The 25,131-nt window shown below is 43.9% G+C and overlaps 1 protein-coding gene across 3 annotated transcripts; it reads right to left on the bottom strand.

The window, feature by feature from the left end:
* Positions 1-112: 112 nt before the first annotated feature.
* Positions 113-23,118, bottom strand: cluha (CLUH binding protein of NUMT mRNA a). Of its 3 annotated transcripts, none has more exons than XM_076282171.1 (26): positions 22,796-23,118; positions 17,531-17,727; positions 17,239-17,410; positions 16,861-17,004; positions 16,053-16,180; positions 14,467-14,621; positions 14,148-14,273; positions 13,798-13,945; positions 13,596-13,688; positions 12,450-13,144; positions 11,521-11,987; positions 10,599-10,700; positions 10,335-10,435; positions 9,858-10,010; positions 9,592-9,654; positions 9,007-9,251; positions 8,594-8,678; positions 8,337-8,490; positions 6,306-6,445; positions 6,124-6,204; positions 5,829-5,954; positions 5,301-5,422; positions 4,998-5,091; positions 4,763-4,897; positions 4,077-4,150; positions 113-3,973 (listed from the first exon to the last, which is right to left on the bottom strand). In XM_076282171.1, the coding sequence occupies exons 1-26, from the start codon at positions 22,920-22,922 to the stop codon at positions 3,847-3,849; spliced, it is 4,254 nt and encodes a 1,417-aa protein (XP_076138286.1). In that variant the 5' UTR covers positions 22,923-23,118; the 3' UTR covers positions 113-3,846. The 3 variants fall into 3 exon arrangements, with proteins under 3 accessions (XP_076138286.1, XP_076138288.1, XP_076138289.1); XM_076282173.1 differs by having other exon boundaries at positions 11,608-11,987; XM_076282174.1 differs by lacking the exon at positions 22,796-23,118 and adding an exon at positions 21,407-21,473.
* Positions 23,119-25,131: the final 2,013 nt, after the last annotated feature.

Raw genomic sequence — 25,131 nt, 5'->3', positions numbered from 1 at the left:
ACTATTTTGGTTTAAATAGAGCATCTTTCGGAATGTCAGCAGTAGCCTGTGTACCTACATCCGGCTACACCGTTTAGTCATTTGTTAAAAAAACATTCTCGGAACACACATACAATTTGCTAATCGTTTTTTTTATTTCTTTTCATACAAAAGCATAATCAGACCAAAAATAATTAGGTTGTTATTTGTAAACAGCAACAGACAGATAACCACACAGCAAACGAAACGAAAGCAGACGCACACTACAGGGGCAGAAAAATGTCAAATGAGTAGCGTACAAAACAAAGACTCTTTCAGCTTTTTTTTTTAATCACAGAGGAAATATTGTGTGACCAGTGTGCGCTCGACAGCAGCAGATATTGTAGTGGACAAGCTCCGTATATGGCCCTACAGCGTCATCCCATTCATTGCACACGGAGACAAACTTCTGACACTGTTTTATGACGATATGCTGCTGTCATTCAGGTGTGTAGGGGCATGTATGCTGTCTTATGCTAATAAGCCAGTTGTTTTCATAAGTAGGCGTTGTATCACATCTATTCAGTCAAATCAGTCTCTTATGTTGATAATGGGCAGTCTCTATCTATGGAGAAATTAGAGTAAGTATGCACAGGACAGCGGTCCACTTCGGTAAACCCAGCATGACATTTTAACACAATTGATCAGCGTTGTTCAGTGCACTTTCTTGACTGACACTCACTCATGCCCACAAGAGGCTAGGCCTAAACTTTAGGCTACCTGTGCTTGCGTTTTATTTTGTAACAATATAAAACATTCAGCAACACTAGTTTTTACACAATTGAAATACAATGTTATCATCTGTGAATGCAATTTACCATTTCTGTAAATGCTCAATATTACTAGGCCTAACTTTATCAAATGAAACAACTATTTCGTTGGTTTAAAATGTCTCGAAACGTAAAACATGTTCCACTACGGGGTACTTGAAACCCCCATCAGGCTCATAAGAGACATATTGAGATCATGTTTTTCATGCAATCAAGTTGTTATAGGCCATAATGCAGCCTATTAGATAAAAGATACAGATACACAATCAGAAGAAATTATAGGATTGATAAACACGGCAAAGGATTTGCATTTAATTTCGAAAGCACCTTAATTCTAAGATCAATGACAAGAGAAATCACTGAAGGGCATCCCAAGACGCCACATGTCTGACTAGCGGATCGGTTTGTGAATGTGCCGTTTTTCCTCACAGATTCTTGACAGAACCTTTGCTCATTTCATCTCAACGTCTTCCTCAAAGCTCAGTTCACGTCAGTCGTTGACAGGAATAGCACAAACAGTCGACATACTGGTACAATATGTTTTACAATACCTCCTAAAATTCTTTTTCATAATTAAAGTTTTTTATTTGTAACCTTGAATTTTGCAAGGAAGCACAACCTCTTGAGCACAGCCTTGTGGTGACTAATAGTACTGCAAGAGAAGACAGACATTCGTGAACAACGCTGCTGGATGAAGGTACGATTCTGTTCCCCTTTATAAGGTTAATTTCCATATAGATACTGTATATAAAGGGTGAATGATGAGGCAATAACAAAATCAATACAGTAAATCCAAACCAAGAGGAACTCTTTTACCTTTTCAAGAACAAAGAAAAAAACTGAACCACTGGTTTGAAGCAGACTGCAAATAGGCACAAATCTCACATTGCTTAAATTAGTCCCACATGGTTTTTTTCCCACCATAAGACATGGCATGATCAATTACTGTTGTAACTGTTCTCTTGGACATTCTTTCTGACATAGCCTATGGTTTTCAATACACATATATTTCTGGGAAAATAATAGATCAGGTAATCCTTCAGTGTCACCAAGGTGCAGCAGAAACCTGCATGAGTAGGCCAGGTCCAGCATCTGTATTGCTTCAATCACATACCACACACAAAACACAACTGAGACATTACCCAGAGAGAAACACAGTGCATGTATACAAGCCAACACACACTTCTGCCATTCTATTTTTTTTTTTTTTTTTGGTATACAACATCAAATCAGCCCATCTCACAATCCACTTCAGGTGGTGCTGATTGTGTTCAACACAGCATTAGAAAGTGCACTAAATACTGCTAAGGAATATGTAGTAGGTGTCTTGACTAGATGTCAAATGACAAAATCTTCAAAAAGCCAAACAGTCAAAGGACTGGGATGGTAGAATTGATAGAATTGATTCCATCAAATCAATTTGAAGTTTGAAGTCACTCTATTGTTAGCAGTTTTGTTGTTATAATCAAGCCAAAGGCCAAACATCAAACAATTTGTTCTGAGCTATGAGCTAATATCATCCACCGAATGGTGTTTAATGTGTATAAAAAAATAAACTTTTGGGAAGTTGAGGCATCCCCAATGAAATAATGAAATGTTGCATCAGCAGTAGCATTATTCCCATTGCCTGGTCACTGGTGAATCCCTCTCCACACATGCGCACACAAACACACCTACAAACGCACGCACACACACACGCACATATGCGCGCGCGCACACACACACACACACACACACACACACACACACACACACACACACACACACACACACACACACACACACACACACACACACACACACACACACACACACACACACACACACACACACACACACACACACACACACACACACATCATAGTGGAAAAAAGCGGGTGTTATTGAACAACACTAAGATCAAGTTTATAATTCTAATTCAAGCTGGACGTCTCAAATCTGCATTTCCATCAACATGAATCAAGTACCTATCCAAACTGATAGATATAGACTTTTTACATCTCTCCACATACAGTATATTTCTCTATAAAATGGACATGTCTTAAATTAATTGATAAATGACAGATCTAAAATGGCTTCTTTCCCTTCCTAGTTACTCATACAAAAAGATAATTCATTTTCAAGAAAGATGTGTTGTCGGTCTACAAAGATTGGATGAGAACATGCATCTGTGAAGCTGTATCTGTTTAAGCCAAAAACACAGCAGCCTTGGGATCACAACTAACTTTTGGACATGATTGGCCAAAAAAAACAAACAAGGAGGGGCTTGATTGGTACAGCCTTGCTGCAAGACCTCGGCAAGAAAAGTCTACATTCTGGAGCCCGCATCATTTTTGAAATCTCTATGAAATTTGTATGTGTTTTTCTTTTTCCCCAGTCTCACCTAGTGCACAGTAAAAATCACCTGAGTTTTAGGCCAGGCTGAGTTGTGTTGGAGGGGGGCAGAGGGACCTGGTGACTGTGGCGACTGACTGGGATGGCCTGGCCCCTCTGTGGCTCTCGGAGGTGGTGCTGGGGGTGACATTTTGGTTGGTGTTAAGGGGGGGAGGGGGGTGGAGGTGTAGGGTTGTGTACAGTGGTCCTGGGCTCAGACAAAACAGGAATTGGGAAGGGCAGGGGTGGGTGATCAGTGGATAAGGCTCTGGTATACAATGTCATGGTCGTCCTTGGTCACCTCCGGCCTTGTTGGCGCTACTGAGACGCTGGCAGAGTCGGAGTGACACTGACTTTCCGCTCCCTTTCAAGGGGCCCGTCATCAGGCCCCCTTTGGATTGCACACACACATTTTAACGCTGGTTTTTTTCCCATGAATTTGTTTCTCTCACACTCCTTTTCTCCTACCCACTGCACAAAAAAAAAAAAAAAAGAATAAAAACGACAACACGCTTCCTGACTTCCTGCCCTGGCCCCAATCCCCCTTCTCCCTTCCCATCTCTCATTCTCTTGGTTTAAATTACACAGCTTTAGTTCTCAGGTCCATAGGTTCAAGCAGATGGCTGTTGCATCGTGGCTGCCCCTGGCAGTGGAGGGGGTGCGTTTCGGGAGGGGGTGAGAGGTGTTAATCGTCCACGGGCAGGTCCTCTGGCTCCATGGGAGTTTCCTCCGACGGCTCCTCGCTCTTGCTAGCCTCCTGAAGCATCTGCCTCCTCTGGACCTCGGCCTTTAGGTTCTCCAGGTCCTTTTGGCTGAGGGGGGGGACCAGGCGGTATAGGGGTGTGAGAAACTTGAAAAGGGGATATAAAACTGAATACTAGTCTCAGAAGGCTGTCTATGCATGTCGTCTCTTACCTCAGAGGAATAAAGATGATGCCATTGATAATGTTCAGCTGCTCAAGCACACTGGCCATACTTGGAGCTGTGAACTGGACCGAAGGGGGGGGAAACAAATCACAGTCTCAGTGTTGGAACATCATAAACTCAGTCTATCACGCAAGCCTCATCAATCATGATCATTGTTAGTCTTAATAATGGAAAGCCATTTCATAAATTAACTAAATGATTGATAACAAAGGGAAATAGACAGCATCTCTGAGAAAATGCTAAATGTGGCCATGCCTGATGTATCTTGAAGAGGGCAAGTGAATAGCTGCAAACACTGGTGTCAGTCTGTTTGCTGCCCTCTACCTGCCTCTGTGGTGGACTGGAAAGGAGTCTGACTGAAATCAACTCCGAAACAGACACCACTCTATTGTTTATTTAATCATATTTCCTTTCTATCCATTTCAACCAGTCTCCAGATTAATGGCCATTTTTGAGATTCAAGCATTTTGTGGCTCTATGTACCAATGTAATGTAATGACTAATCAAAGTATGATTAAAACTGTTCATTTCCGCCAAGATCCTTTCTTTAGAGATCTGACAAGTCGGTTGTGATCATACCCATCAACTCTGCACTGCAGCGAATGTACCACATTTTGTACCAGTTACTCTAGCTGTGATGGGATGATGTTGGAGGGAGTGAGGCTTTGACTTACTTTGAGTGGCATGATACTGGCATTGGAACCATTCTTGTAGATCTCGTTCATGGTTCTCTGGAGGGCCACGGCTTGTTGGGTAAGGTACTTCAGATACTCGGAGCTCTCCTTCGTCTTTTCATGGGCTTCTCCCACCTGAAGAGGAACGACACACAGGACCTTTTAAGTTCCTTGACATGAAAACGAAACCTGGACATTTTTTTTTGAAGTACTTAACATGTTCCATGGGACATACCTGGTTCTTATATATGGTGTAGCCCTCTTTCTCATGCTGCAGTGCAGAACGGAATTCCGCCTTGCTCTCGTATACTCTCGCCACAAGGTGGTGACTGTTGGGAGACAAAAAGCGTATGTTTGAAAGTGTGAGTACAAGTATAGGTGCACGGGTCTTTCCAGAGGGCTTGGTTATTACAAGTGGAGTCGAGCCAAATGCCAGGTAAGCGTCATAAGACATCATACTAATTATCCACAGAGTAATAATTGTGGTCAGCGCTGCAAGAGTTAATGGAGCGTTTTGGTCAGCGATTAGCCTTCTTACCTGAGCGCCACTTTGAGGGAGCGGAGACCGTGGTATTTAGAGTTTATTGCCAAGGCGTTCTCCAGGAAACGCAGCGACAAGTCATACTCCATTACACCATGCAGCACCAGGCCAATATTGCTCTAAGATTGAGAGACGGGGAGAGTTAGTTAATAGAGGTCTGTTTCACACCTGTTCACAAAACACAATCTTCCATATATTGAGGTATGAACCTACATGGGAACAAATGATACTGAAAAAGTGATACTGGTTTTAGTTAAGTTCTTCCCCTTACTAACCATGGTGACTGAAATCAGGCCTACCTTGGCTAGCCCAGCTAATTGTGATCATATGACAACCAAAATTTAAGTCATGTTTGTTGTGGTTAGCTTCACATTTTGATGAAATCATAATTTCAACAGTTTTCCAGACCTCATGGTCTAGAATGTTGATCTAGTCTGATGGTTTTAAAAAAAGAAAAGTGGTAATCTCTCCCTTATGTTCAAGAAGTTTTACCCAATATTTTAGATCACAAAATATTCTACTCACATCTAACAGAGCCATCTCGGGATGGTCCTCCCCACACACCACCAGCATGAGGTAGCGGGCACGATACAGCAGCTTCAGGGCAGTGGACAGCTGGCCGTTGGCAAAGCAGTAAAGAGCCAAGTGCATCTGAACAAAAACAAGAGATGCGCATTAGTCCACAAATCAGTGATCCCATCTCCTGAGAGAGCAGAGCACATGAATCACAGTGAGCTGATGCAAACAAATTAGTACCCACAACAAAATGGGACCCTCATCTCTGGTATACTACAACCACACAAACCCAAGTTATACTTACATATTCTTGAATTGTGTTAGGGTGCTCAATGCCAAGCACTCTCTCACTCATCAAGACAGCCTTCTGTTGGTTGTTAAGTGCCTGCAAAAAAAAGAAAAATCACAATTCGTTTTTTCCTAGTGATAGGGATCACAAAACCTCTGAGCTGCACAGCGCATGGCGTTCTGAGCAGGGTGGCGCACCTCTGGGTGATCCCCCATGATGTAGTTGAGCCGAGCCAGCAGGCGCAGACAGGCACAAATCTCCACGTGCATGGCTCCGTACACGTTGTTGAAGAGGTTTAAGGCCTCGTTGATGAGCTCACAGCCCTCTTTAAGGAAACCTAGAGCAGGAGAAGAAGAACAAAACACATCATTCAACCTGTCCGTCATATATAGAATAAAATAATCGTGTATAAAATCATTCTATGGCTATAAGTATATAAGTGTATAAATGGTAATGGTTTACAGTTTTTTTCAGTCGCTAACAAGCGTTTGTCCAACCAGTGGTCACATTTTCAAAACTCCAAACACAATTAGCACAGCATCGGTCTTTTGTGGCCATACCATTCACACATTTCATGTCATTTTCACACGATATGCAGTCAGTGAACACATTTCCACAATGCTTACATTTTCTTAACAGACAAGCTATACCTCCCAACAAAATGATGGATTGTTTTTGCAGTATTTACGAATGTTAACACACAACATCCCACAATAGCAAAAACAATATTCCAAACCTTAGATACAGTATAAAAACCTCTGCTTCTGCAATGATATCAGTTCAAAAACAATATATCTCAGGAGTGATGTTTTTAGAAACAGAAACAGAAAAAGACAAACACTGTAATATAAGTATAAGTATATATACTCTTTTGATCCCGTGAGGGAAATTTGGTCTTTGCATTTATCCCAATCCGTGAATTAGTGAAACACACACAGCACACAGTGTACACACAGTGAAGTGAAGCACACACTAATCCCGGCGCAGTGAGCTGCCTGCATCAACAGCGGAGCTCGGGGGGTTAGTGAGGGGTTAGGTGCCTTGCTCAAGGGCACTTCAGCCTTGCCTATTGGTCGGGGTTCGAACCGGCAACCCTCCGGTTACAGGTCCAAAGTGCTAACCAGTAGGCCACGGCTGCCCTGTAATGTCTGGATGAGGAAGAGTAAGAGCAAGGGGCCCAAGGAAAAGAGCAGGCTCAGTGAGAGATGCAGGAGCAGTGAGAGGAGCAGGGCCAGGGAAAAGAGCAGGCCAAAAGAGAGGGCAAGGTAGAGGTGTAAGAATGTGTGGTGGTGGCATTCCAAAGGTTGCAAGAATTGTTGTCAGTGATGAAATTCGTGCCACTATCATTGACCATGTAATCAATGCGATGTTGATGAAAACATATGGCCTAACTCTGAAGATCGCAGAGATTAGATACAGTAATTTTGTGCTTTTTTTAGCCCCCCCCCCCCTTTTTATCTGGGGTTTTTGCTGTTGTTTTTTTTGTTTAGAATGCTCGTGTGTTTCATGGATATTTTGTTGTTCACTGTAAGCAATACTGTAAAACTTTTTTTCTGTTCTATCATACTGTAAACAGTATTTCTACTGTACCTCCTGTAGTAAACAGTAAAGGAAAAAATAAACTGATTTGCTTTTTACTGGAATGCTTTTGAATGTGAACATAACATGTGGACATACAGTTCCCAACCAAGACATTTAGTGTAAAAATTGCATGTAAATACCTGTACCAAATACCATAGAAGTCTATGCAGTTTTTGTAATGTCAACAATAGCCAGTATTTTGAAACCTGGTGTACTTTAATTGAATGCATGTACCTTGTGAAGTGAAAACAAGTGTCATTCTTTGACAGAATAATTTCATTTTGAGTCAGATTTCCAGTGTTTTGGTAAAGTTAGTGTGTGCAGAGAAATATGTGTTAGTAATATATTTAACAAAATGTGTTTTTGAGAAGAAAATTATCCATTTGGTCAATTGTGTTTTCTAGGTGTGAGTGTGTTAAGAGTTTAGAAAAAGTATCTGAAGTATGGGTAAGCGCTTGTTAGCGATTGAAAAAAACTGTAACTGTTGTCTGTGCAAGGAAGCGCGCCACCTGCCTTTATTTTGTGGTATTACAAATGTGCAATGTATTACTACTGCATATATGCCACAAGCATTTATAAATAGAGCTTCACTTCGGAAAAAAAGCCTTAGAAAGATTTTTAAAACGGAGCTCTTTTTCGGCCATTACCTTGTTGCACCTTAGCCTGTCCACTCTGGAAGAAGTGGAAGGCGTCGGAGGCTTTAGGGTTGACGTGCTTGACTACGGGGAAGATGTTCAGGATGTCCTCCTCGGTGAAAGCTGGCTTGTGGCGGCTGTCGAAGTTGTACTCCTTAATCAGGATCTGGTGTCGACATAGGACAGAAGGAAGGTATCACATCATTAATCTGTCTGTGAGCTGCTATCTTCTTAGCAGAGTGGGTGTGAGAGCAGCGAGGAGAGCTTACCTGGATGCCCGTTTTGACGGAGATCTCTCGTAACAGCGTGGACTTCTGGAGGCCGTACTTCTCCACTGCCTGGTCGACACTCTCACTGCATCAACACACACACGCACATAATTTAATACACAAAGAGCAGATGATTGCTCTTTTACAATGACAAGTCTCTTGAAAGAAAATGATGACCAAAACATCTTGCCAAATTGAAACAAAGGTTTAAGTAGCATTTTTTATTATTTTAATATTTTTTTTTGTTCTTTTTCCAAGTACCTTAATTTAATGCAAGGGCAAAACAAGACTACAAGCTCACTGAACCTTAGCAGATGTTAAGCTTATAGCCGCTATTGGCTACAAAGTAGTATGTACAGAAAGCAGTTCTGTGTTTATGGAATGTGTGAGAGTCGAGTGAGTGAGTGACTCACCAATGCAGTGTGAAGTGGTAGTAGGTTTGTGCTTCGGAGACGATGTTCTTCCACAGCTCCACGGGCGTGAGGCTGGCCCAGGCGGTGTTGTCTCCTCCGCCGGGCACTCGGTTGCGACGCTTGCGGTTCTTCCGGCGGGACACCAGCTCGTCAGCCGGCAGATGGGCCACGGCGTCAGGGAAGGAGCTCAGGAAGCAGTTGAGGAAGTGGCTCACAGCCGCGGACAGAGCCGAGAGCTCCACACCCTGACAACACACACACACAAATAAACATGATGTTCCTCAAGCTTCATACACTAGCTTCCACATTCTCAGCTATATTAATGGCATACTAAATGTGCTTTATGGAGTTCTGTCGGCTTGAGGTGGTCTTGAACGCACCTGCACAGTACTCTTCCATTTATTTGCATCATGTTTAATACAGCGCTGCACGTGGTGCAAAGTGATAAAACAAGAGACATTAGCTGGTCTGCATGCTAAACTAAGAGGATACCTGGGTACCTCAGAGCATGACATGTTTTAAACTGAAGCAAAGCTCCACATGGCGCTTTCAGAACATGGAGATGAGGACCGTGTCATTACTCACCTGGAGGTATGTTTTGAAGATATGTTTTGCACACCTGGTAACCAACTCACTTACTCCTATTCTCTGAAAGCAAGAAGAAAAAGGCTGTTTAGCAATGCAGTACTATGTAAGTGAAAATGTATTTAAAATGTACAATCAAAAATATATTCTCCATGTACAGGTGTGTATATGAGAGCATCAACCGAACCTTGAGCAGGTACATTTTTTAGGTTTGCATGCACAGAGCACAACTGTGCCATAGAGCGCCGTGGCAATTAGAGACTTACATAGAAGTACTCGAGTTGTGTTTTTGCAGGAGTCTTGTCCACAAAGTCCAGCACGGTGCCGAGGTAGCGCACATTAATGCCACGCTGGTGAAGAGCTTCGGTCAGTGTGGTTCCGTCCATAGGCAGAGCACTGTGGTCTAAACAGTCTTTAACCTACACACAGGAACAAAGCATCCTCCATCACACACCAAATCATAGACGCCTGATAACCTGGATATACTATTTGTCTGCTCATGCAAGTCTCTCCCTGTTGTGTTCTTTGTGCTTGCCGATCTACAGAGGAGACATCTGCAGTGTCCCTTTCCTGGCGTACTGAAAAGCTGCAGAGTGTAGTAGCCAAATGGAAATTCTTCTATAATGTTATCTAATTCACTTATTTTCCGCTGTTGGCTGAGTCATCTCTGTGTTGCTGGTGTCTGACGATGAGCCCTTTGTGTCTGCCTGTCAGATTTGCGTGAAATGGAGAGGGACGCTCACCAGCGAGGGGATCTGGCAGGACACCAGGAACGCTGCCGCATCCTTCAGCAGCTGCTTCTGTTTCTGGATGGCATCGGCACTGCTCTCAGGGAAGCGCACGCCTGTGGGAGGGAGGGAGGGAGGGAGAGCGAGAGAGAGAGAGAGAGAGAGAGAGAGAGAGAGAGAGAGAGAGAGAGAGAGAAGGGAAAGAGTGAGCCTGAGGAGAACAGCAGGAGGGTCTGGATCACAGCAGAGTTGTTGCTGGGCCCAGGAGCCCATACATACCTGGGGAGAAGATGTCCGGGTTGAAGCGGATGTCGAATGACGTGTCGCTGATGGAGCCCACGGCTTTGCAGGCGTTGAGAACGACCTCGCGGCTTTTGGGGTCTGTAGACAGACAGGGGGAAATGCCACAGGAAGGACTCTGTAAGGATTGGTCTTGAGCTAAACCTAAAACTTTACTTGACAAATGATGAAAAGTGAAATTTACACCACCCAGAATGTCAATTAGTGTAAGGGAATAAACTCAATCCAATCAAGTTGTAACCAGACCACACCACTCAACTTTACCAACTCCCAGAAAGAAAATCAAACACAGACAGCATTGAGGGAAGAGGACAGTCACATCCCAACACCCAGATCACATCTCCATGCCTCCACCAATAGGAAGTAGATTTCAATGGGTCAACCATCAACATTCCAACACCCTTGGGGTTATAGGGAAAAGTTACTAGATTACAGCAGTTAGAGGAAGGAGAGAGAGAGCACACGAGAGAGCGCACAAGAGAAAGAGAGAGAGAGAGAGAGAGAGAGAACGAGAGAGAGAGAGAGAGAGAGAGAGAGAGAGGAATGGGATTCCAGTTGGAGGTGTTGTTACTATCATGCCAATTAGAAGGGGGGTTTACAACACATTATCCCCACAGCAAAGAGGCGAGCAAGTCAGGGACAGCCAACATGGCCGAGAGATGCACAGCAGACACCAGAGTTCGGTGTTTTTTTTTTATCTTAAGTAGAAACGGAGTGTTGTTTAACCTGGAGAACCAGGCAAGAGGAGAAGAGAGATGTTAAGTGACAGTGCTTAAAAAAAGAGGGAAAGAGTACCAGGAAGGAGACTAGTGCCAAGTGCATTTCTCTGCCACGCTTGCATGCTCCCGCTTCGCCTCGCGCCCTCTCGCTCTTGCGTGTGACTTTGGTCACTTGGACGTACCAATACTGGATCCGTCTTCCGCTGCTAAGGACTCTGCCAGCTCTTTGGCCTGGGCTAAGCCCGGGATACTTTCCTCAGCCTCCTTACCCTCCAGAGGGCTCTCACACTCTCTGCCCTGGCCGTCTGGGCCCTCGGGCTCAGGGGTGCCGTTGGTGGTCACGGCCAGAGCCTCGGCCGGCTCTGTGGCTTCGGCGGCTGCTGTTGTTGTTGTTACTGTTGCGGTCGTTTCTGCTTCTGCTGGCTGGGACTCGGGGGTCTGGCTGGCCTCGGAAGGGGTCGTTGCAGGTTCGGTGGGTGCGTCAGAGGCAGGCGCGGGGTCTTCGGAGGCGGGAGCGGACTGAGGGCCATCTGCGGGGGAGGCCTCGGGCTCTGCGTTGCTGCCGTCGGTCAAGGCAGCGGCCTTGTTCTCCTTGTTGGCTTTCTGCTGCATGAGCTGCAGCGCTGCCATCTTCATGAAGAGGAGGTACCTGAAATGCGCACACGCACACACACACAAAATCAGTCATGAAGGCTCATTAACAAATGACAGCCTGCTGCTGGGGAGGACATAATACCTGCAAATTGGGAGGCATTGGGAGGCATACCTGCAAATTGTTCACTGCATATTAAACTATGAACCATTACATAAACATAAGAGCTTTCTTCTCTGCTGAAATAACCACACATTATTATTATTATGCATCTTGACATAAAAGTTCCACTGCAAAAAGAAATGGGTCCATGATATTGAATAATTTTGGTATATAGTAAATTTGGTAGAAAAAGTGCTGAGTACGTATGCCTATATATTTTCTTTGTTTCATCATCAACCAAACCAATATAATAATAACCAAATTATTACTGAATATATGCAGCTTTAATGCTCATCTTCATCACCTGTACATGTCTGATTATTACTGGATACCATATGCAGGCTCTGTCCTGTGTACCTGTGCTCGACGAAGGCCTCGATGAGCTCCTGTCGGAGGCAGGCCAGGCGGTGGCGGTGCTGCCGTGGGTAGGCCAGGCGCTGACACTCAGGGGGCAGCTCCTCGCCGTCCACCGGCAGGAAGTTGAGGTCGGGCGGGAAGGTGCGCAGCAGGTCCAGGATGTAGTGGCGTCCGTCGTTGCCGATGATGCCCTTGCACTCGACGGACGAGCACAGCTCGACGGGCGCCTCTTTCTCGTTGAGCACAGGGTGCCGCTGCACCTTGAGCGGCCTGCTGGTCTTCTCCAGCAGCTCCAGATACTTGGGGTGCGACACCACCGTCTTGCCGAAGTCGATGGAGCCGTAGATGACGCTCTGCTCCTGCTCGCGCTCCAGGATGCCGGGGATGATGGACTGCGCCGTGACGCGGTAGCCGCGGTAGTCCACCACCACCGTGCCAAGCGTGTACAGGCCCTCCACGTCCACGGCGCCGTAGGCGCGCACGCCGTTCAGGTCGTTGGTGGGCGCGGCGTGGGCCGCCGCGTCACCGCCCAGCTCGCGGTAGTGGTCGCGCACGTCGAAGCCCAGGCTGAAGAAGATGTTGTTCCAGATGAACATCTGCATGCGCGTCTCCTCGCCGGGGTTGATGGCCATCACGTTGCCGTCGATCACCGCCATGGCGCCGCGGGTGGCCGCTGCCGCAAAGTCACTGTGGACCTGAGCGAGGGAAAGGATACGACTTAGCACCGACAGACACAAAACACACAAAACACAACAGAACAGAACAGATAGGGGAAATAGTTTTTAGAAAGAGGAAAGGGAGGGATACAAGGAACCACGGCAAAAGCAACTACCGGTAATGGAGCAATAGAAGAGACGGAGCAGATAGTAATTAGTAAATGGACTGCATTTATGTATTTGTATTTATATAGCGCGTTTCTACTCCTACAAGCAAGCACCCAAAGCACTTTGCAAATCCATGCCTCACATTCACACACACACACACACTCACACACACTCATATGCTGATGGTGGAGGCTGCCATGCAAGGCACCAACCTGCACAATGGGAGCAGTGGGGGGTTCAGTGTCTTTGTCAAGGACACTTCGACAGGGTCAGGACAAGCCAGAGGAGAGGGTGGCTTGGTGTGAACTTCTTAAAAACTCACCTTAAATATGGCGCGCTCTCTCAGCAGCCGTTCTGGAAGGTTCTTGCGGGTTAGTTCTCTGGTCGTCTGAAGCTCCTCGTTCCAGTCCCGAGTCTGAGACGCCAAAAACAGCAGCAATTTAAAACCAACAGAGGACCAATGCGAGGCAGACATTTGCTGTGGTGATGCCGTGTTCTGCCAGGGTTTTAGTGATCCACCCTACCTGACCAGGTATGTGCTCTTCATAACCCAAACGAGATGTGTACGCATCCTCTGCTCTCACACAGTCCATAGCGTGGTCAATCTGAGGAGCGGTCCAGCTGTACACCTGGAAAGGCGTGGCTATTCTCTCGAACGGATGTCTCTGGACCCTTCAGACAAATAAAAACAAAATGTCAAAGACACACTTAAAACAGAAAGTTATTTGATAAAAAAAAAATCTGATATTTGATTTAAAAAAAAATCAGTTTATTATTTAAATATAAATAAAAACAATGATTTGCTTTATCAGTAATCAGTAATACAGATCAATCTAATGTTGTTCTCGGAGGGTATCGTGGCTGTGGCACTCGCCTCTTTTTCTGGAGGGCGGTGAAGTTCTTCTTGAAGGCCGGGCTGATCTGGCTCAGCAGCTCCACCAGGGAGTGGCTCAGGAAGCTGGGGTTGGCTGGCTTAGGGTTGAACGAGTAGGTGGTGGACCTGACACAAACCACAACAACGTCAACACGTGTATACTGTGCACAGAGAATGAACTGCCAAAAGGTGCATTGAAAAATACCAGTGCAAGTCAGTGTGTGAGTGAGAGAGGAGAAGAAGAGAGAGAGACAGAAGGGTTGTATTTGACAAAGTGTCCCCTGACATGAACAAGGCCACTGGATGATGGGGTACTCACTGGTTGAGGTAGAATCCACGGGTGGACGCTGTGATGCTGACGTGTCTCTCCTCAGCAGTAACTATATACAGGTACATCAGGTCTCCGTGCATCTTTCTGTTGCCTGGTGGCGGATTCCAGCCACTCATGGTGAGAACCTTCAGGCACTGCAGTGGCTAAACAAGACGTAAAAACAGAGACTGTATATCGAGCTGCTGACCCAAGAGGTACAACATTGAGACAGCTGTACAGAGCAGGAGTTTTTTTTCTTATGCCAATCCACCTAGGATGATTTTGATGATATGATTTATAGAAAAATTAAATTAAAAAAAAGGTTACAAATATATTGAAGAAAGCAACTTCCAGTGTGTAAGTAGCTAGCTTTGTTCCTATGCTATTACAAAGTATAATTATTGAAAAACATTCTTTTGCATTCATAATGATTGTTTGTTTAAGCCATTGTTGAAAACAAAGCTGCATGTCTTCATTCAGGCCAGCATAACAAGGCTCGTAGGACAATATGCATCTAGTTCACACTATATTCACCCCTTGCAGACACATGACTTAAGTCACGTGACGGCTCCATGCTGGACGGCAAAAAGATAGGAGACGGACGGCAAATTACATTATGTCATAACGATTATGATGAACTGAACACCATTACTATAACATCTTTGTAGTTCAATGTATTGCTGTTTGGGGTCTGATAGTCAAAGAAAGATGCCAGTGGTGTTAGATGAAATGGGTCATGATCGCAAATGTACAGTTATTAAAACTGGTGGTAACAGCAAGGGGAGATAACGTTATGGGTGTTCATTTAACATTATGGTAAATGAACACCCATAAGTATTTCTGGACTAAAATATTGCAAAGCGATTTGGTTACTTTATTTGTCTTGCTTTTATCAGTTGTAACATAGTCAAAACGTTAAGAATGTCATATCAGAACATGAAATAATAACTTAGCTGCCACACTTTCTAGCTAACGTTTATCGTAGCTCATAGTGCTAGGGCTAATGTAACTCGTCAGTTTGTACATTGCCCAGCAAATAAACTTACTTCTTACATGTCTTAAGTTAAAGAATTGAAAGAAATAGGAAATTTAAAAAAAACTTGAACGGTATTATCTGTTTACATTCAGATCTTGCCCAAGACTTTGCCTAAGTGCTATCTGCCGTCCTGTTCAGAGTCTATGGTTGCTATAGCAACCGCTGCTGTGCTTCATACACTGAGGAGATAAGCATGCAATTGTGGTTGAAATACTCCCGAAACACAAAGAAAACAAACCAAAATATATATATGCAAGAACATGGGATGTTGTTGTATTCCAAACAATAAGCCAACAGTCGTGGAAGGGCATTACTATGGTTAAATCTCACTATAATCTCCTAGCTGTGCGATATGTCCCATTGCAACCCATTGGTTTGATTCGTGTTCTTGCCGTCCACTAGGCTATTTTGCTGTGGCGCGAACAAAACGTGACGTCACATGCAAGGGGTGAATACAAGCAGAACAAGTTGCCCTATTGTCAGAGATGCGAATACATATCTGCCAGATGTCTGTCTGCAGTAGATGGAAGCACAGTGTTGCAGTGGGGCCCAAGCCTACCTTCCAGTCTTTGTTCTGTGGCTGGAGTGGGACTAGGGGGCGCTCTTTGCTGCCGGGGAGAATGTGCTCAGGAGGGGTGCAGTCGATCTGTTCCAGTTCACTGCCTTTCTTCTTTCTCTTTCCACTATCTGCAAAACATCACACCTTAAGTCATCTTCTCATCGTCATCTTCTCATTCAGTTCAGAAGAGCGAACACTATGATACGGATACATGCACAAGAAAGGCATTTTTATCTTTGGAGCAATACTGAATAGATTCCTACTATTCGATCATATTTGATTAAATTATTTAATGTACAACGCTGAAAGTGTCATCAGCATCTTCATCAAGGAAATGTGACTTGAGGTTTGTGACTTGAGGTTAAAAAATGTTGCATTCTTTGAGCCATCTGAGCAATAAGCACTGATGAGAAGACCCAAGGAAAAGACACCTATTACGGTTAACAACATTTGTATGACACGGAATGATATTAATATTGACCCACACAAATGAATGCTAATTACACAAACTGGGCAATAGATTCTGCTAATTTAATACCACACAACACCAATACCACGCAACACCATACTGCACGCAAGTACGCAATTAAACTCTCAATTTAAGTTAACCTCTCAATTAAAGTCAACCTACATCATGTTTCTCTAGATGCTAAATAAAACGCCACAAACTGAATGTACTGTCATTTCTGTTCCATTGTGCTCTACGACATGTCAATAAATTAGCAAAGTGCCTGCTCACACAGGCACAGTAGCCATCCAAAGTGCACGCTGCACATTTTAATTAGTGCCCAAAGACACAGACACCTACCTCCCAGATCCCCATCTGTGAAGACACTTAGAAAGGAGAGCGAGTTACAGTCCACCCCGTTGTAGGCATCTGAGGGGTCCATGCTCTTCAGCAGGTCTCTGATGTGGCGTACATGTATACGAGCTTCACGTACTGTGTAGGGCTCTACGGGACGGACATAGAAGCAAAAGGTTTAATACACCGACATGACCTCAGAAATGTCAGCTGCAGATAAATATAATCATTGTACCATTTTCACACGTACTGTAAAATCTAAAAATGGCAAATGTTTAAATTCTAAGAGATCCGAAATCTACATTCACAATAAAACAATCTTTGATTACAGCTAAACAATCATATGTGGTTCACTATCTTGCACACAGAATGAAGGAGGCTCACCTTCTACCACTTTGAGAAAAGAGCCTTCCTGTAGTCCCTCGATGGACTTGAGTTCAGCAAAGTTGTCCAGCACATTCCCGTCCAGCTGCAAGGAGAAGCAGGTACGATGGCAGGTGTCCTCCCGGTCCATGAGGACCTGGTGGATCTCCTGCACCATCTCCTGAGGCGAAACCTACAAACAAGACAGAAATCAGGAAATCAACCCCCATCAACCTCCCCAATTCATCCCAATTTGAAAAGAGGAACTCTGAGGCATAGCATAGCATAGCATAGGTGGGGTGTACTTTGGTACCTGTAGGTCAAACGGCTCAGTGCCTGGGGCCTGGATCTTGACAGTGAAGCCTGTGTCCTGGATCACGATCACTTCCTGCTCGTTGGCATCCTCGCCGGGGTCTGCGTCGGCACCGCTGCCCTCTTGCTTGGAGTCGGTCTCTTCGCTGTGGTCATGGTCCCCATTGCCGTTCATCATTGCTGTGTCGGCACTGTGCGCTGTAGAAGGACAAGGCAGAGAGAGAGAGAGAGAGAGAGAGAGAGAGAGAGAGAGAGAGAGAGAGAGAGAGAGATGCTCAGAGTGCTGTTGACACAGAAAGACAACTGCTGTATGTGCTCTGGTTAATACAGCTAGGATGAAGCCTATGTAATTACAATCACATCAGTGTTTTATATTCCAGATAACATAATGGTATAAAAGTCTGAGAAGTATGGATACTGGAATGGAACCAAAGTGTGGGCGTCTGATTTAAAGGAGTGACCACAAAGGTTGTCTGCCAAGACCGTAATTTAAGGCAATACAACCAGTCTGTATTCTTGGCTTTATTTTCACAGGCATGGTAAGCATTTGAGAAAAGATACAAGTCAACAGGGGAAGCAAAGGCTTTCCACTCAAAAGCATTTTTTAAGGTCCAATGTTATCATGAGTTTTCAAATCCTCTCTCTTTTTGGGCAAAGTAATGATGAAGGTCTACAACAATCACACAGTACTAGAGCACACACACACACACACACACAAAATAAACAGGACCCATCTTTCCACTTCAAATGACTGATGCACTGTTTCAGAGCAAAGCGTTCTACCCCGTAACGCAACTACAAAAAGAAACATCAAACAAAGACCCTGAGAGAGCTACGGTTTAACACTGAGCAGCAGCAGACACACACACACTAACTTATTTTCTTTCAGGCGACTGCTTTCTGTCCTTGAATGAAGTCAAGGGTAACCATGTGTCACAGCTAGCCCAGTGCTGCAGAGAAACAAACAGCTGGCATTCCCAGCCCAGGACATTCTGACACCGTGGGTAGCAGAGGGACGACTGGCCAAAGCAGTTCCACAGAGAGCACCAAGTGTCTCAAGTAAAACGAGGACCATGGGAAATATTTTACTGGATAGACTTGCCTAGTAGTGAACACATACTGTAGTGAATGCACAATGGGATGTCACCTACACCTCAGACAAAAGCACTTCAGGAATGGCACACAGAGCAGACTGTTTTTACTGAGAGGGATGGACTCTGGTTTCCGGGTGTCCTGTTGGATTCCTCTTGGCCTCTTCAAGTGAACCAGAGGATTTGCAGGGGTTACATCAGCCTAGCTCTCAGTCCCTGTGCCCTACTTCCAACCTTGATCCAAGTCACGCTCTCCTGTGTCCCATCACAACGTCTGTTTGGTTCTCTCGAGCATAAACACACAGCAGGGGGATCCTTGCTTCTCGACCAGCGGTTCAACTGCACTTTTGGACACTTGAAACTCTTGCTTGGTTATACTCAGCAAGTATTAGGGTCAGTGAGCTGGTGGTGGTAGGGTAGGGAGGGGGGAGGGGAGAGGGTGGTGGAGTTTAAATCCTTAGAACAATACTTGATTCATTGAGGCGAGGTTTTGCACTGAACTGAATTCTGAAGCAATTCTGTAGAAACTGCAGAGCAGTGCAGTGAAAACATCAGAACAAAATATGTGTGAGGCAAGTTTGAGGCTCTATACCACGCTACACACTAAGCGTCAATTACAATGTCCTTCAATCCCCTCCCCCAACTCAAATGTGCAGCAGACTTTTTTTTGGCATGTGCCGAAACACTTTGCATGATTCCATGTGAATCTAAACAGACATTTAGGATTAACATTCGCTGCAGATTGAGGAATGACTACATTTTTAATACTAGGTATAAATAGCGCACTTGACTGGTAAAAACAGTAATGGGCAATTCCATGCAAAACTGTCACATCCATAACGCCAACTAAATACCATGGCATTGCGTTGGCGTTATGGATGTGACAGTTTTGCGCGGAATTGCCCTAATACATCTTGATTATGATAATGCAGTATTAAGCATTCTTACAAATTACCCAGTGTGGACTGGATCCAAATATGAAAAGTATCAAAATACCATACAAAATACTGCATTTATCAAAATACCATACAAAATACGGCACTACTGCATTTTGTATCTGCATACATCATACCATGACATTAACAAACCATAAGAAAGCCTGATTTGCAATCAACGTACATCTGGGATTCAATCACTCACTGTTGACTCTGTTGGTTAATATACAGCAAACATATTTCTGATGTCTCTGGTCAATCATTCAAACAAGACCAGGGGGGAAAGGGGAGGTCTAAGGTCAGAGAAAGGCAAGCATCCGAGAGCCTCAACCAAACACAAAACCTACTGACCTATTGAGCAAGTCAAAGGCCAAGAGGTCTAGGGCTGAATCATAATCTAATCTTAAAAAACTGCAACCTAAAGACTCTAGATGTATGCTGGTGTCTTGTGTCTGTTTGCCCATAGCCTCTGCTTCAGCTGCTAGCAGTCATGCAGTGATAGCAAAAGTGCTACCTTCAGAGGGCCATTGACTTAATAATAATAATAATAATAATAATAATAATAAAATAATAGTTCAGACAGCAAATAAAAAATATTCTAAAGTTACACATATAATTGTACTAATGGTAGAAGTGATCATACAATACTAGTGGAATGGATCTGACCCTTACTGTCTGATATGTATACGTTTCATTCTATGACACAAGAATGAGGTCTATCTGGTTTTACATCCTGGGTGGCATAAATATGCGGTTTCAATACTACATGCATCCAATTATCAGGGTCACATAAACCATCTGCTTAGCAGCTTCCTTCAATGTCAAAACAGAGAATGTTAACCAGCTTGGGGAAACTTGGTGAAAGGGGCCTAAGGACACTTTGATCCAGGTGTGACAGGGTTCCTCCAAGCTTCAGTGGTCTGCCAACAACCTTGGCAACACATAACACGCCTTCTGTGTGGATTAAACAGGGTCAGCACACTGCAGGAGTTAAGTCTTGGACCCAGACCACAGCCAGACCCCCTGCTAGGCTCTGTCTACCATGAACTCATTGAGACACTGGCTGTCAAAACACCTGATTCGAAACTCTGTCCAAAAGAGAATTCCAAAAGTAGACAGCACCAATGATCAAGACATCCACTTAAAGTCATTCAACTGTACAACTGGCATGTCACTTCAGACTACAATGTGTGAATATTTTATTAATACCATAACTTTCACAGGTGGTATTTGGGCATCGAATGCAAGTAAGACCATGACGTCCATAGTTTTAATACCCGTCAACATGTCAAACAACTGTCCGTTTTTCCAGCCCCGATAACACATACTTCTATTGCTGTGTGTGTAAGCACTCAGCTATCAGAATTCCAGATCCAATCACTATCCTTTCAGCAACAAAGAGACAAGGCAGTGCTTTAAGAGATATACACGACATGCACATAATTTACAATATGCACAGCGATTACAGCATTATTGTTAATACGAGGAATGAAACTGACAGATCAAGTTCTGGGTAAGAAGGACGGAAAGATTAGTGACAGGCATATTAACTCATTAAATGATTTTCACGGTGTTATGCGCACCAATATCTAACTACAACTGCTCGGGTAAGAATACATCATTTTAATGCCAGTGATGGTTGATCTGCGGGTGCTGCGTGCTAAATGTTAAGACAAAATGCACTACAGCACAATGATGAGATCTCAAGCTATGTAACTTAGCTCGCAAATGCAGCGCGCGGTGTCCAACGAATGTAAAGTAACGTTTTACGTCGTTGATATAAAACCTACAAAACTACAAGATCGCCCTGGTTGTATGGCTACATAAACTTTTTGATAATGACACACTTACCCTACAGAATTCCGTCTACAGAACAAGTGTAACCTTCTATCACTGTACATGCACCATGACTTTCCACATAGAAGACTTCCGCTTCCCGGTCGCGGGATAGACAACCACCCTGGTTCAAATCCGGAGGGGAGTCTGAAAAACGAATACTCATGCACACGGGGATATTTATGACTTCGATAGGACTAGCATGCTAGGAGATGATTCGTGCAGGTTTACAAATACTAACGTGTCAATTTAACGTCTTCGTATGAACAGAAACTCTCCTGACACCCTACTTACATAAACACCATCCCCCCATTGTGCTTTAAATTGTTAAGCTCCGCTGAAGGTGACCTTCAGTTCATTCGTTCATCATACATGCTGTTACAGAACATGTGCATCGGAACTTGGCAACATCTTCATGGCCCATGACACACTTCACCGCTGCAACTTCTGATGGTTGTGCATGCACACATTCGTTTTCCTTCTCAAATGCACTATCTTGCGGTCCACAGTGACGCGATTGCTTGCCGAAGCAGTGGCTTCGAAGAGCTAACTAGCAAGCTACCTAGCGGTAGCTACATCTATGGACAGCAAGGTTAAGCTGTGCAAGGTTTCTGCCGGCTAACGTTAGCTACCGGCTGTGACTGAGTAACATGCTGAAGAGTTGTTAGCCTACATGCCCAGTCTGCAGGTAATGTTAGCGAACCTCCAAAACCACAGGGATAACACTCCTGATAAGATGCAACATTAGTGTTAGCAAGTTAAGTTTCACGTTTGAATGATCGTACAAATCGGTGTACGTCAACTCCCATTAATTCTATTGCAATAACTAACAGATCGTTATCTAACTACCTACTCTCACATAGTAATTTTGCTCTGTGCAATTCCTTCATTCAAACCCAGACCAGTAGTAACAGATCACCCTTCAGGAAAGACTAAAATGCATGGCTTGCTTGGTAATGTTACGCATGTCTGACTGACATCAACATTAACTGAGCAATGTAATATTAACGTCAACGTTGGTGACTGAAGGCAAGTAGATGATGTCCTCGTAATAGAAGCTACTTCTAACGTCAGTTAGCGATCTTGGCCACCAAGACAAGTAAGGTTACAGAAGTCATTAAGTTAACTTGTCTCAACTGTGGTCAATAAAAATCCCCATAACGTACCGCTGGCCAGTGACCAAATCGGACACCTGGTCGATCTAGAGGTATTAGCTGAAGTAGATGCTAACAGGGACTTTGATGTTACTTCACGTTACCCTTGTCGCTCTGCTGTAGCCACCTTGCTATGCCTACTAGTGATACGTAACTTTGGCTAACGTCTTTTGTACCGTTAACCACAGCGTTTACGTTGGTGAGAGATTTCCAAAGAGCTAAACATTAAATGAACAAGGAATCAACCAACCACAGCCACAGGGATCCTTGAGGGATGTCTTGGTAGTCTCTTTGCTGTCCGGCGTGTCTCCTTCTGCGGGATCAACGGAATTGCAGTTTGGAACTGACGCCGGGATGTCATCTGTCTTGCTCACCATGATTGTGCAGTCACTAGCCTCTCTAGGCGTATACTTTAGCAACAGAAGTCCGTTGCTTTGAGCCGAAAAGGAAATCTGACGGTTGTCCTCGATAAAGTGGTTTGCAAGCTACATGCAGAGGGTACGGTCAGTGGTACGATATTGCAATAACAACTCCACAGAGGAAGGACAGTTCCAGACTTGGCTGTCACACGTGGTTTCTCCTCCTCTTGACCTCTTTGCCTTTGTGTTTCGCCCCACCCCCTGAAATCTACGGAAAGTCTATTGCGCCAGTTCAGTGTAAATAACGGTGTCGACATGCTCCATACACAAAATAAATATATTTTGAAATATATTTGAAATATATTTTTGGAATATATGCAAATATTCGAAATTGGCCCAATAAATATATTTTAGTTAATATATTTTTTCAATTTATTTTTTACATTTTTATTTTGAGTTAAATTTGAGTTCAGCTATGTTTGAGTTGACAGCTGTCCCCAGTTGTCCCTTGGTGGCCTGTGGAAACTTCTTCAACACTGCGTCTGGGGGTAGAAGGATAGACACTAAAACTGAGTGTGTAAATGTGTTTACATTACATTTGACATTGTAACATTATCACCACCTGACTGAATGTTAAGTAAATCAATTGGCATCTCAGTGCTTCCCGCTGCTGGTCAGTCTAATCCCTTCTGGATTTTCCATCTAAGACAAAGTATTAACATAACAGAATATTTCTGGGATTTAATTAGGGTTGTTTTTGGTGTAGTTTGTTCACTCTGACTAATACTGCACTAAACAGCATATGGCCTTGATGAAGCTCTAACCCCCCCCCCCCCTTCTTTTGAGATAAATACATTTTATTTTATTAATGCAGCCTATATGAAGCCTATATGAACAAAGGAAACAATACCTTTGAGGTTACTTTGAAGTAGGGCTGGGCGATATGGACCAAAACTGATATCCCAATATTTTTGGGCTGATTGGCGATATACGATATCGATACGATATTGATATTTCAAACAGAAAGAGCTAAGTGCTTCATATATTCACTCAACACAACAATTATGACAACACAGACAGTTTTAATTATATTAATTTCAGACTGCTCTAACAGAGCTGTGCAAAAAAGTGTAAACAATAACATAGGCCTATAATAGGCATAGGCTACAGTTGCTCTGATAAAGCTGTGCAAATAACAAAAGACCAAAAGTTGACCCTGACTGACAACGCAGGCCTACATTGTACTGCACAATGCAATAGGCTATTTTGGGCACAACAATATTGAAAAAAACTGCAGTTTTGTCACAGTTTTGTTTACCTGTAAGGGTTTGATAGGGCCTAGATGACAAGCAAATGTAGACTATGATGGCCTAGACATGTTGCTATCAACAACAAAAATAGTTTTAAACAATAAGGCTACTTAAACAACGTAACTGAGTCACTCATCAAGAGTGTGATAGACGCTTTCGTTTTGTATGCATTCATTTTTGCATGTTACGGTTCGTAAGAAAAATCCCTGTGCACGATTGAATGGGGTTTCAGGAATCATAAAAAATGATGCCCTAACTGCTCGCGAGTCGCGTGCATATCCTCTTAATAAAATCAGCGTTTAGGTTGTCTCCCTGAGGACTTTAGATCTGCTACTGTCGCTAAACGCAAGCATTCATCAGTGTATTTAAATTAGCTAGGCTATGTACCAAAAATGACATTTTACCGTGAGTCAAAGAGCTGTAGCTGCTAAACAGTGTTGTAACTTAAATCTGCGTGTACAAAACCGCTTGGAGCTCCAGTGGAATTTTGATTTCACAACGAGAATTCTCGGTCTAGCCGTTGATGTGCCGACGGAATAGGCATCAGCACCAACCTCTGATCAAGGTAAACAAAATCTGACTCAGTGTCCGTCATGTTTGAAAGTTTGTAGTGCTGCGAGAGAGAACGTGCACACGTAAGGGGCGCAGTTGAGCAGAGCTGCGGCTATCTGAATGGTCTGAACACAGAAGAGCAAGTGGCTTTGATAAAATGGCCCATTATTTGACATAATACCGGTATTACGATATTGTCTCAACTACATATCGTTTTCAAAAATATATCGGTCGTAGTCGTAATACCGATATATCGCCCAGCCCTACTTTGAAGGAGGACATCCATTGGAAACACCCCTTGCAGAAGGGTCCGGACCATAGCTGTTGCAGTTGACGCATGGACTGCTGCCTTCCAGGCATTTTTG

The sequence above is a fragment of the Alosa pseudoharengus genome, unplaced genomic scaffold (genome assembly GCF_046254945.1).
Source record: "Alosa pseudoharengus isolate Yale_2024_CS ecotype anadromous, Long Island Sound unplaced genomic scaffold, YU_APseudo_1.1 YU_APseudo_1.1_scf_13, whole genome shotgun sequence".
NCBI lineage: Eukaryota > Metazoa > Chordata > Actinopteri > Clupeiformes > Clupeidae > Alosa > Alosa pseudoharengus.
This window is presented reverse-complemented; position numbering and strand designations above follow the sequence as displayed.